This window comes from Labeo rohita, unplaced genomic scaffold (genome assembly GCF_022985175.1).
Source record: "Labeo rohita strain BAU-BD-2019 unplaced genomic scaffold, IGBB_LRoh.1.0 scaffold_60, whole genome shotgun sequence".
NCBI classification, from domain to species: domain Eukaryota; kingdom Metazoa; phylum Chordata; class Actinopteri; order Cypriniformes; family Cyprinidae; genus Labeo; species Labeo rohita.
Genome location: NW_026129524.1, coordinates 192,456 through 206,784, shown reverse-complemented (window position 1 = coordinate 206,784; position 14,329 = coordinate 192,456). Strand labels below are relative to the sequence as shown.

General features: G+C 36.3%; 1 protein-coding gene across 1 annotated transcript in view; it reads right to left on the bottom strand.

The window, feature by feature from the left end:
• The window catches only part of LOC127161238 (integrin alpha-L-like), a 51,063-nt gene extending 37,012 nt beyond the window's left edge, over positions 1 to 14,051 (bottom strand). The window contains exons 1-2 of the mRNA XM_051103879.1: positions 14,033 to 14,051; positions 9,654 to 10,004 (exon numbers count right to left, since the gene is read on the bottom strand). Of these exons, the coding sequence (XP_050959836.1) occupies positions 9,654 to 10,004; positions 14,033 to 14,051 (370 nt within the window). The remainder of the gene's footprint in view (positions 1 to 9,653; positions 10,005 to 14,032) is intronic.
• Between the last annotated feature and the right edge of the window lie 278 nt (positions 14,052 to 14,329).

Sequence of the window (14,329 nt, the reverse complement as noted above, 5' to 3'; positions counted from 1 at the left end):
CTGAAAGGGTACTCACACCCAGGCTCACCCCTACCTTTGGATTTAGGAAAACAGCACCTTCCTGCTGCCAGCTGGTGGCACTATGACTATAACTAAATATTGGCATGCATAAGTCTTTAGGCCAGAAGTTTTATCAAACATGTGAAGTCTGGTGCAGATTAAACATGGTATGTTTGAGTTAGTCTAAATCATGTCTTTTAGGTGTCTGCAGGCCAAGAGTCTTAACAAACATGTGAAGTTGGTGTAAAACAAGTAATTTCCTGTTCCTAGCAGATGGTGCTATGATTATTAATTAATACTGGCCATAAGATATGCTCAGCCCAGGCCTCTTATTAAACGTGTGAAGTTTGGGGCAGTTTGAACGTTCTATGGCTGAGCTACAACAACTTCTATTCCCATGGCAAAACATCAATTGTGTTCTGCAGTGAGGGGCTACTGCAATTTAATGTCTCAAGGGGCTTTAGATTACACTCACCAAATGTGGTGAGTTGCAGTGTAATTTTGACAGGCATTTTTTATGTAGTTTTAGTCTTTATCTTGAGGCAAAAATGCTTAATAGTCTTAGTCACAAATTAGTCATTTTAGTCATTACTTTTAAAAAAACTGCAGTTACCAACATTTATTTTAGTAGCTTACGAGAAATTTGAATCAAGGAGTGAATTTGGAAAAACTAGAATAAATGATGACAAATTTAGAGATTTGTCGAGATCGAAAAATCATCTCATTCTAAGGGGTTGTTCCTTTAAATGCAAATGAGCTCTGCTCACCCCACCCCTCTCTTCTCTCTGTGAAATGACGATCTATTTACTATGCTTTAATTTTTGCTATTTGTGTTGCAACTTATTAGTAGCTTGTTTTTTATGATGTTCAAAGATCTGTTTATCTGAATATTTTGTTGATTGTCACCATTGTTGAGATTCTTACGCCGATTCTTCATGTCTATGTGTGCCGCAAATCAATCTTTTTTGTGCACAAAATAAATATGTTCACATGGTCAAAAACACAATCAGTACACTGATGAGCTACTTTAATAAACAATGCAACAATCAATGAGTCAAGCCACTATATAAAGATTTCACCAGCATCAAGAAGCAACATTACCTGATTGCATTTTATCTTCGTTTACTCTGCTATCATAATGTGCTTTCTCAACACAGAATTGCAGCAGCAAAAGAAAAAAAACATTACAATGGTATAATGTCAACAACCAAGTGACCAACTTAAGCATTGCCATTCACCAAAATGGTAACCTTAAAATGGAATTCACTAAAACTGTAAAAATAAACCTCTGTTAATTCTCAGTAAGAACTTCTGCATGACACATAAAGTCAAACTGTTGTGGAGTTGTTTAATCCTCCTTTGCTGAGATCTTAAGAAATTTAATGTCTTTTATTTCAGTTGATTTCGTCTGTCACTGGAAGTCAGTTGCAGTAATTCTAAATAATTTATAATCTTATTTCTTAAATGGGAAATTTTGTTTTGATTAAATCTATATCTTTTTATTTAGATCAAAACTAGAATTTAAATTAATTAACTTTCTTCAACAAGAAAAATATACTTTCATGCCAGGTTTAATAAAACAGTTTTCATAGAAATACTGTTTAGTGCAAATTATTTATTTTTCATTGGCTCAAGTTATAAAATCTAGATCCGAACCATTAACGTCCTGAATGTTCTGTGAATGTCCTCCAAATAACATCCCCTAACCCTTTAAAGAACTCCACATCATGACCGTCTCGGAACGTCCTGGGAACGTTAATAGGTGACGTCCTTGACACCAGCGTGGACGTTCTGACGAGGTTTGGGGGACGTCACATTTCCAAATAAAATATGGTCCTCTAAACGGCCCAAGAACGTCCTGAATGTTCTGTGAAGGTCCTCCAAATAACGTCCCCCAAACCTTTAAAGAACTCCACATCGTGACCATCTCAGAACGTTATGGGGACGTTCTGAGGATGTTCTAGGAATGTAAAATTTCTAGCGGAGTTGTTAATATAAAGCCACCACACAACCAACACACACACAGCTGAGCTTTGTCACTTTAACTTGATGTAAATGTAATAAATTATTCTTCAAACATGCAGACATCTAAATGAACACATATAGTTTTACATAAACTTGTAATGACTCTAGGCTAAAACAAACACTAAAAGAAACTTGAAACATTGTTTACTTATGAGTCATTTGTATCTTATAAAGAAATCTCTCACCCCACACGAAGAGAATCCAGATTTGTGTCTGCATTCTGCTGTTGCTGGTCTGTATGTGATCGGATTGCTCAGAATATTTCATTTCAGCTCAGTGCCAGAACTCCTCCGCTTCGGCTCTGTGTAATCATTCGACCCACGTAGGAGGAGACGTTCTCGCAACGTTCCCTAAAAGTTCTCTAAAGGTGACGAATGTCCCTAACCTTTACAGGACATTGGAGACGTTCCTAAAATGTCCTCTTTTGGTTACGAAAGTGCTGGTACTCAATGTTCGTTATATGACTTTAGGGGGACGTTCCATTTTGGTTATTTTTTGGTCACATAAGAACGTTACAAAGATGACATTTGGGACATTAACAGAACATTCTCACATGGTCCTCTTTTAGTCATATAATAACATTCACAATATGACTTTAGGAGGACGTTCTCTATTGGTTATTCTGTGGTCACATAACAACGTTACAAAGAGGACATTTAGGACGTTAACAGAACGTTCTCACATGGTCCTATTTTAGTCATATAATAACGTTCACAATATGACTTTAGGAGGACGTTCTATATTGGTTATTCTGTGGTCATATAACAACGTTACAAAGAGGACATTTAGGATGTTAACACACTGAAAAAATGTTTTCATTTATAATTATAATTAATTAGTAATATAATTAGTAATTATAAATAATTTATAATCTTATTTCTTAAATAGGAAATTTTGTTTTGATTAAGTCTATATCTTTTTATTTACATCAAAACTAGAATTTAAATTAATTGACTTTCTTCAACAAGAAAAATATACTTTCATGCCAGGTTTAATAAAACAGTTTTTATAGAAATATTGTTTAGTGCAAATTATTTATTTTTCATTGGCTCAAGTTATAAAATATAGATCATAATAACCCTTTAAAGAACTCCACATCATGACCGTCTCGGAACGTCCTGGGAACGTTACTAGGTGACGTCCTTGACACCAGCGTGGACGTTCTAGGAACGTTTTGGGAACATCATATTTCCAAATAAAACATGGTCCTCTAAACGTCCCAAGAATGTCATGAATGTTCTGTAAAGGTCTTCCAAATAACGTCCCCCAAACCTTTAAAGAACTCCACATCGTGACCGTTTCAGAACGTTATGGGGACGTCCTTGACACCAGTGGGGACATTCTGAGGACGTTCTGGGAACGTAAAATTTCTAGCGGGGGAGTTTGTGTAATCATTATTCTGACCTAATTCTGACACGCTTGCACTAGTTCCAACAACAGTACAAATGTTTTTGCCACTTTCTCTTTAGTGTAGATGGGTCACTGACGTATAAGAATTTTCAACAGGCCATTTTTAAAATACCAAAAACTGTATATTTACAGTTTTTGGTATTTTAAAAATGGCCTGTCGAAAATTCTACAAATTCTACAAATAATCTTGGTAATTAATTCAAATAAATGAGGGTAACCCTCATTTATTTGAATTAATTACCAAGATTATTTGTAGAATTTGGATCGTTTCTTTGCACTTTTTAAGTTATTTAACCGATAGAGACTTTTATTTTGAAATGCGGGTTGACGGAAATGCACGAATATCGCGAATACGGAGAGAGAGAGCGAGCACAGATGGAGACGGATCACGGAGTTAAATCAGAGGATTAAGGACACATTTAAGTTAATTTAGGCATCTAATCAATGTTTATCGTTTCGTTTTTCAGTGTTTTTTTTATTTTATGTTATTTTTTTACTTTGCTGTTTGGCACCTGGTTGAAAAGGATAACAAGGTAGTCAAGAACATTTACACACTTATAAACACATACATAGCGTACATCCTGTCTCTATGACTGTTTTATGTGTTTGTTTAATTTACGAGTAATTTTATGTTGTTTATGATAAATGTTAGCGTTAATTTAGTGATTTTGTTGCTGTAAAGTTGATTGTTTGTTTAATTTATATGGATGTGAATTCATTGAAAATTCCAATATTGTTTATTCATCTGTTCTTCTAGCTGGTATGGTGTTGTGCAGTTAATAAGAACTATAAACACAAAGGAAGACAGTACAACATCAGTGCATGAGTCTTTATGCTTCAACCAGGCTGTAAGAAGAATTATATCTATTGTAATTGTTCAAACATTAAGAATGTTGTGTACTCATAAATTCATATAAAAATCTTAAATTAAGTGATTTTAGTGTTGTTGTTGTTTATATCTAGATCAGGTGTTTTAAACTCTGAGCCCTGCAGAGTTTAGTTCCAACCCTGCTCTAACACACAAACCATGTAGTTGTCAAAATAAGCCTGACCCCGCTAGAAATTTTACATTCCCAGAACGTCCCCACTGGTATCAAGGACATCCCCATAACATTCTGAGACGGTCATGATGTGGAGTTCTTTAAAGGTTTGGGGGATGTTATTTGGAGGACATTCACAGAACATTCAGGACGTTAATGGTTCGGATCTAGATTTTATAACTTGAGCCAATGAAAAATAAATAATTTGCACTAAACAATATTTCTATGAAAACTGTTTTATTAAACCTGGCATGAAAGTATATTTTTCTTGTTGAAGAAAGTCAATTAATTTAAGTTTTGATCTAAATAAAAAGATATAGATTTAATCAAAACAAAAGTTCCCATTTAAGAAATAAGATTATAAATTATTTAGAATTACTGCAACTGACATCCAGTCACAGACGAAATCAACTGAAATAAAAGACATTAAATTTCTTAAGATCTCAGCAAAGGAGGATTAAACAACTCCACAAACAGTTTGACTTTATGTGTCATGCAGAAGTTCTTACTGAGAATTAACAGAGGTTTATTTTCACAGTTTTAGTGAATTCCATTTGAAGGTTACCATTTTGGTGAATAGTGTTTGCTTTAGTTGGTCACTTGGTTGTTGACATTATACCACAGTGTTTTTTTCTTTTGCTGAGCAATTCTGTGTTGAGAAAGCACATTATGATAGCAGAGTAAACAAAGATAAAATGCAATCAGGTAATGTTGGCCTCTTGATGCTGGTGAAATCTTTATATAGTGGCTTGACTCATTGATTGTTGCATAGTTTATTACAGTAGCTCATCAGTGTACTGGTTGTGTTTTTGACCATGTGAACATATTTGTTTTGTGCACAAAAAAGATTGATTTGCGGCACACATAGACATGAAGAATCGGCGTAAGAATCTCAACAATGGTGACAGTCAACAAAATATTCAGATAAACAGATCTTTGAACATCATAAAAAACAAGCTACTAATAAGTTGCAACACAAATAGCAAAAATTAAAGCAAATAGTAAAAATAAAAGAAAATACTAAGACAATTCAGGTGCATAATTTATTCATGTTGCAATGCATTCTGGGAGCCATTACTGAGTTTTGATTGGAGTTCCCAGAATGCACTGCAGCATGAAGCTTTTTGTTTATTGTCACCATCACTGAGCTTCATATGCTGATCCTTGATGATTGTGTGTGGTTAACTAGAACAGATGTTCAAATTACCAAATTAAAACATTACTTTTATAAACAATATAAAGTTATTTTTTTTACAATCAAATGCTCATAGGCTCAGGTTTTGGATGAGATCGGCGTGTCAGGCCAGTACATGACAACATTATTGTTAATAACCAGCCAACACTATCTGACCATGTTTTCTTTTGGCTTTTTTACCATAACAAATGTGTTTTGCAAACACAGAGTTACAACAACCACAGAAAAGCTAATATTAAAAAGTCAAGGGTCAAGAGCCCAACTAAAGCACACACTGACCACATTAATGGTGACTTCAAATAAACACAAACATCTAAACCTCTGTTCTCAATAAAAACTTTTTTAGACATATGACAGAAATTAAGTCAAACTGGTTAGTAATGAGTGAAGCTGCTGATGCTGTTTGTGGAGTAGTTTAATCCTCCTCTGCTGAGATCTTGAGAGATTTAATCTTTTATTTTAGTTGATTTTATCTAAGGCTGTGACTGGAAGTCAGTTGTAGTAATTATAAATTGTTTTAATAAATTATGTCTTAAATGGGAATTTTTGTTTTGATTAAATCTATATCTTTTTACTCAAAATTGTTTTAATTGGATGAATGAAAACATTTTTTTCAATCAAATTTTTTTTTCAGTGTGTTAACGTCCTAAATGTCCTTCGTAACGTTGTTATGTGATCACAGAATAACCAATATAGAACATCCTCCTAAAGTCGTATTGTGAACGTTATTATATGACTAAAACAGGACCATGTGAGAACGTTCTGTTAACGTCCTAAATGTCCTCTTTGTAATGTTGTTATGTGACCACAGAATAACCAATATAGAACGTCCTCCTAAAGTCGTATTGTGAACGTTATTATATGACTAAAAGAGGACCATGTGAGAACGTTCTGTTATTGTCCCAAATGTCATCTTTGTAACGTTCTTATGTGACCAAAAAATAACCAAAATGGAACGTCCCCCTAAAGTCGTATAACGAACATTGAGTACTAGCACTTTTGTAACCAAAAGAGGATGTTTTAGGAACGTCTCCAATGTTCTGTAAAGGTTAGGGACATTCGTCACCTTTAGAGAACTTTTAGGGAATGTTGCGAGAACGTCTCCTCCTACGTGGGATAATCCTTAGATCACCTAATAAAAAAAAAAAAAAATAATAAAAAAATTATATATATACGTATATATATATATATATATATATATATACACATACATTCTCTCTGCTCTCTGGGCTCATGTATTAACAACTGTTTGTTCAAATGTGTTGAACAACTGGTGAAACTCTGATCTGATCTTACAAATTTTGTCTGTAGTAAGCATATGTCATTTCAATAGGCTGTAGATTTGAATTGTCTTAGTTTACTTACAACTACTGAAAAAAAAAATACTAATTAGTTGCTGTTGGTGCCAATTCCCCCAGAATTTGAGTGCTTGCTTAAGTGTAAATAACTGCTCAGTATGTTATTTTTATTTTAAATGTTCAAAGATTTATGTTGAATTGAGAGTATAATCAAGACAAATGTTTTTATGCCATTATTAAGTTTGACAAGTACATAATTTTAAATGTTTTCTGTCTATTTAAATTTTTAAACTGACCTTCTCCCGAGGGCATTATTACTGTGTGGAATTTCCTGCATTGTTTCACTCAGGTGTTCTCTCTCTGAAAGTCTTTCAGACAAAATAACCCTGCCAGAGCTTCTTGTTTTGATAGTGAAATTCCTTTATTTGAAACAGTCGCTATGATCATGTGACTGTCTCTCTCAGATCTTTGTTAACTCATTACTCCCACTTGAGGACACTATATACCAGCACTGAGTAAAAGATATCTGCTATCTGATTGGTGATGTAGTTTGTGCTGCTGATTTAAAATTAGTAAATGGTTAAAGTGTTCACTTTCCACTCATATTAACTTTGCAGCTAATATTAGTAAATATTAATATTAGTAAGTATTTAGGAATATACTTTAATACATAGCAATAATACTGTACAAATAATTTAAAATTAACATTTTCAGTAGTCTGTAAATGATGGTAATGGTTTATGGTTAACTAATGAGTAAGTAACGTACAGCAGGTACACTTTTTCATGTTACACAAATTTATATATTCTTCTTAAAGCTTTACAATGTTGGATTAAAGTTAGGCTATAAAGATCATTTATTATTACATGCCATTTTGTTGGCCTAATTCAAACTCCTTCTGCTGAATTCACCAATAGTATATAGCTCCAATCAATTGATACAGCAGTGACAACAATGCAAAACTGCAGTACATTCAAACATGTGACATGACTGTATTAATGCACTTCCTTCTTTTTCCTCAGACCAGTAAATATTGAAAAAAAAAAAAAAAAAAAAAAACATAAAAACAAATTAGATATCTACAGTTGAAGTTCCCAGTGTAACACAGGGTGTTCTAGTATTGTGTTCTGCTTGCTTATCTCATGCATGTTCAAACTCCTTGCAGCCACTACAGCAGCTCAACAAAATACTCATGATGTGCTCTGCCAAATGTGGCTGTTTTGTGATAGTAGTATTCTGAGTTCAGGATGAAGTTCATGCAAGTTCACATAAACGAGTCAAATGAAATTATACTGTTAAAATCTTGTTTGCATCACAGCAGCTGGCTGACATTTGAGTTTAGTAAATAAATACATACAAAATAAAGACTTGTAAATAAATAAAGAGTTATTTACAAGCATGCTGAAAATCATAATCACTTCAGGGACATCCATATAACACAGGAATACACAATATTTACATTTTGGAACAGATTGATAGTTTACAAATTTGAAGCTTAAAGAGAAGGTGGAAAAATTGTATTGGTTACACTACTAAAAAAATTTTGTTTCAACTTCTAGTATGTTTTCTTGCTACCTTAAATTTTTAAGTGTAATGAACATACATTTCCAAGTTGTTGATTAGTACAACACACTATTTCAAGTTGGCTAAACTTAATTTTTTAAAGCAGCAAGAACACTTACTTTTTTAAGTTCAATCTATTTATTTGTTGATTTATTTCAGTGTACATAAAACTTCACATTCACATACTGTACTTAATGACAGCACTTGCTTTTCATTAAAAATATGTGGTTGTTCTGGAAGTTTACTGTTTAATTTATATGCCACAGTAAAAAATATTGATTACAAATTTCAACCACCTCCTTTGGATTGGTAATCAATTTACCCTCCCACTTAGAAGAACAATTCTAGAAATCTTTTTATAATGCTGTAGAGAGCTTTTTCGAACATCAGCCATGTTACCTCTGCACCATTCAGACTTTAACAAATATCCTCAAGACCAGTAGGTCTATAAAGAAAATACTTTCAGTTCAGAGAACAATATTGAAATCTCAGTAATTTTAATACTCCACCCTCTGCACACCCTTAATTTTTTACAGTAACAGGTAGACTCTTTGTTTAACTAACAGCTGGGAGCTCAATGTGGTCAGTTGCCATGACAGACTGTAATAACAACTGCAACCTCTGATTCTGAAAAGAAAGAAAACATCAGCTTGATAAAACTTAATGCAAAACTGACGGCAAAATGACATCAGCGAATATGAATATTGTGCCTGAAAATGAGAATTTAGCAGATTTGCTTTGACAGCACATGTACATTATCACTCTGTCATCTGTTTTATTTGTGCACTCACATCTGAAACACCATAAGTTTTTTTAAGTTGGTTGCTCATCTCTAAGACATCTATTGTGACAAAACACCAGGCAAGTTTGACTCCCTTTTCAGAGCTTTTAATAAAAGCACAAACCACTCCAGGGAGTAAATCCGAATCAGGTCAACAAGCAGGGTTAAAACGTGGGCAGTCGCTGGCACCAATAGCCTTGTGGGCAGCGCGTCGACACACCACAAATGTAGGCTAGTCTGCGAAGCTACCACGGAGCAAGGCAGGAGGGGGCAAGAAGAATGGCTAACGTTATGGATCAGACAAAGGGAGTTAGCAATGTCAACATGACTGAGAATTAGACATCCCCAGGCCCATGGTGGAGACGACAGAGGGAGGAGCCATGGAGGAGGAAGGGCTGATGACTCCGGGGGGCCGACCAATGGCGGCGGAGCAGGTGCGGAGGAGCCTGAGGTGGAGACGGAGAGCCGATGAGCCAGGGTGATGAGGAGGATCCGGAGGACCGAGGTGGAGCCGATGGCGCTGGCGACTGACGTGGAGGAGTGTATCCGGGGGGCCATGGTGGAGCCAGAGCGACAGAGGACAAAGGTGGAGCCGAAGGGATGGAGGAGCCTGACGGAGCCGGAGGGATGAGGCGCAGCCGGAGGAATGGAGTCCCAAGGCGTGGGATGGTCTGCGCCAGACAAAGGTGGAGCTGGAGGGACGAGGGAGCATGCAGGAGGCACAAATAAATGTAAACGGTCTTTAATCCACGGAACACAGGGATGAATTCACAATAGACACATGGACAAACACACACACATAACTGGTAGACGTGACAGAGACAAAAAGCAAGGACAGGAACTTAAATACACATGGTGATTGGGAAACATTGGATTGGATTGGATTCATAATCAAATTAAACAAGGACAAGAAAACCAGGAACAGAGACAGGGGCAAAACAAGACAAAACAAGTCCATTATCCTGACAATAACTTGCCTTAATTTTGCTCTTTTTAAGAAACCCTAATAATTTTGAGTTTTTCCCAAGGACCAGTGTTGGGCAGTAATGCATTAATTAGTAATGTGTTACTGTTATTTGATTTTTTTTTTTTTAAGTATGGTATTTTAAGGATGCTCAAATCAGTCAAACCGAGAAACCACAAGAGCTTTTATCATGTATGAAAATGTGCTGTTCATAAGGGGGGGAAAGGCAAGAAATTGACTGAAAAGCGCAGGAAAAAGTGGCTTGTAAACCTCCGTCTGTGGTCAGGAGGAGAGTCGGATAATGCTTGTGTGTACAAATGGTTAAGAAAAGATATAATAATATGTTAAGATATTAATAAATAAATATATAAATAGATACAGGGTGAGACAGTGAGAATTCACTTAATGCTAAACGCCACATGTAGACACAATGTAAGATATTATATTTGTAGTTTCGAGAGCATCATTGATTATAACGAAACATTGTGAGATTGCAATTGTCATGAATCTGGTCCTGAACTCCAGTCCGCTTACCACCAGAGGTCGCCTTGCCATTCACATTACACAGACTGATGCACCACACCCCGGACTACCTTCCCCATCATTCTTTACGCTGATGACACACCGCTGCATCCAATCACACACTCTATATAAGCCTCAGACTTCCTTCTCCTATTGGCCGAGTATTGTTTAGCGTGTAACGCACCCTGTGTTAGCTACTTAGCCATCCGAGTATCTTTTAGTCTTGTTTCTTCATAGTCTAGTCATCCGTGTCCTGATCTTGCCTTGGATTACCCTTTGTCTTGTTGTTTTTGGACTCTGTTTTGCCCCTCGTATAAACTCTCGCCTGTCTAGTGGATTACCCTTTTGCCTCATTCCTTGCAACTAAGCCTGATAAAAAAGAAACACATTTATATGAAGGATGCAGGATATATGTCACTCCTGAAACTACTGCTGTACAGGGTTTTTGGCTATTGGCCCTGTTAGCAGCATGTAAAGTGAAACATTTTTTCAAATTCTGAATTGATTATAGCCTAGAAAGCGAGCAAATAGCGCTTTTATATAGTCGCTAGAAAGCTGTCACTCACTTCAATTTATCGCAATCTCACAAGGTTCCATTGTAATCAATTGCAAATATGTCTTATTTACATTGTGTCTATGTGTGGCATTTAGCATTGAGTGAATTCTCACTGTCTCACCTTGTATCTATTTAGATATTTCTTTATATATTAATATTATTATATCTTTTATTAACCATTCGCACACACAAGCATTATCTGACTCTCCTCCTGACCATAGACGCAGGTTTACAAGCCACTTTTCCCTGCTTTTTTCAGTCAATTTCTTGCCTTTTCATCCTTATGAACAGCAAATCTTCATACACGATACGAAATGAAATTTCTCGGTTTGACCGATGTCCATAAACAACTAAAAACAAAATCATTTTGAGATTCTGCTATTGATTACAATAGAGAAAAATCACTTCCTGTCCTCCATCTGCATTTCGCATGTCCTCAGAATCACGTGATTGCAAACAACCTATTATAAGGTGCGTTCATGCCATATGGGAATTCCTGTAATTACGAGATTCCAACTTGTAAAAAGCGTTCACATCCTCGTAGAACTTGTAATTACAACTTGTGAACTGGGAGTCTTCTGAGAGCTACGACTTGTACTACATGACCGCTGTACCACCTGACACAACGTAGGCTCTGTTTAGCCGTTGATAGTGTTACCATAGAAAAGCATAATTCCGAGCCTGAGGACATGAACAGCTCCGAGTAGAACGTCACATGTTGTCATCTCGACATTATGGTAATTACGATATGACGTGAACGCAGCAATAGTAACAAGCCTAAATCTCTATATGTTACCGTTGCATTACATCTTTGCCAAAATAATGCAGTTTCATCATCTAGATTGTAAAAAGGGTGTAGTACAGTCGACGTCCTTTACCTGAGACCTGCTTTGACTGGTAAGCACCCTGAGGCAGATACTATGCTTTAATAACATATTTTATCGGGAGTATTTATGTTGGGATGTTGTGGCTAGGCAACACAAAAGACTTACTATTTTATAGATGTACAGAAAAAAAGTTACATAACTAGAAATGTAACTAATTACTTTTGAAATAAAGTAATCAGAACAGTAACTAGATTACTTTTAAAAAGACAAATCAGTAATCAATAATTCAATTACATTTCCAGAGTATCTTGCACAACACTGCCAAGGATAAGAGGCAGAATCTAGGATGTGGATGTAGGATTTTTATTTTTTATTATTTTTCTGGAGGATATCAAACATGTTTGATATTTTAAGCTGATTTTAGAACACATATTGTTTTCAATGATCACATGTCTCCTAGCAACAAGGCACATGTTTCTGCATGAGTCATGCAACAACTTTGAAGTCCGGTAGTGTATGATCCACAGTCATTTAGTGTATGATGGCCAGTATTTCCTCTGTGATTATTACCAAGTCAGTAAGTGTATGACGCCCAGTGTTTAAAAATATGTTTATGTTTTAAAAGTCATAGTGTATTCCAGCCTTAAGTATTTTCTCTGCTCGTGTTCTGTATGGTAATTTTTCAATATATGTACATTCATTAGCTAACACAATTTTTAAATTGTTCTTTTGTATTAATGTATTACGAAATTGTTGTTCTGGAAGTGGAGTTCTTCTTTAAGCCAGGCACACACTGTAATGGTGCATTCAAGTCATGTCGGATATATCGGATTTACCAGCTCAACGCATATGAACGCCACCGCAAAGTTGTTATTGCGTGTGGGAAACTTGAAATTTTCTTTAAGCCCTGAGTTTCCGAGTTGTGGGCGTGTGAGTGAAAAAATGTGTTGGAAAGACAATATATGCAGCATCTGTATTGACGGCAAATTTGTTGAAATGCATAAACTGATTATTTTTTTAATGTACAATAAAACTATATAAGTTACATATACAAAATATTATGTTATTGTATAATTATCTATGATGCAGTTCGCATCACCTTCATAAATTTAATAAAAACTGAAAAAAGCAAAAGCACAATGATCCAGTCTTTATTCATTTTGTTGATGCAGAGTTAAAAAAAAATGTTGACTTTCATGTAGAAATGGTAAATTGCCATCTTGTTCCGACCAAAGTGACTTGAAAGCACCTGATGTTATAATGATGACTTCTCAACTCGTAAGTACGAATGTCCCAGGAGGACTTGAACGCAGCATAAGATTCTGCCCATGATTTGGCCGTCTGAGACAAATTTTGCAAATTCTAAAAGATTCCTCCGATCCTAGGCTAAAATCTGTGGTTCCCTATCTGTCGTACACTCTGAGTTGTGTCGAGTGGTGTACGACACTAGGGGTCGCTCTTGGGAGCCCAAACACCTCTGATAGTTTGAGAAAAGGCCAATGAAATTGGGTGTGCAGAATTTGCATAGCTGGCCACGCCCCCGGGCAACCGGGTATAAATAGGGCAGCGCATGCTCTGCTCACTCATTCTGTTTCTTCGGAGTCGAATACAGCGTCTCTCTGTGAGAAGCTGCACCATTCACCTTTTTGTTGTTGGATCCATGGTACAAGCAGTGGTCTCTCCTTTCTCATACACAGATGAGTGTTGTGAGAGTTCCCCTGCGTGCGTCGACGGCGATCTTGAAGAGCAATCTTCCTTCTAAAAGAGTAATTTCTCTGAAAGAGCTGGCGCGGTGGGATTGGGTGTTGGTAAACATATCTTTTCCTCCGTGTCATCCTGGTTACGGCTTACCTTCCCAAACGATCGACATGACCGTTGTGTTCAGTGTTGAGTTATGCTCACGCTGATGCAGCGTTTGTGGTTGATTTATGTTTTGCTTGCGAGAACATGATCATGGGCGCGCTTTGGCCCGACTGCTTCCCGTTCCGGTCCTTCTACTTCCGGGTACGAGTCTGTCTCAGTACAGCTGACTTTCTTATTTGGAGCTCCTAAATGGGCGAAAAATGGTTAGCTGCAGCATCGCTAGGAGGGCATAAGCTGTTAAAGCTGAAGCGTCAGCATCGCAAACCTCTGCGGGGGGGGCTGATT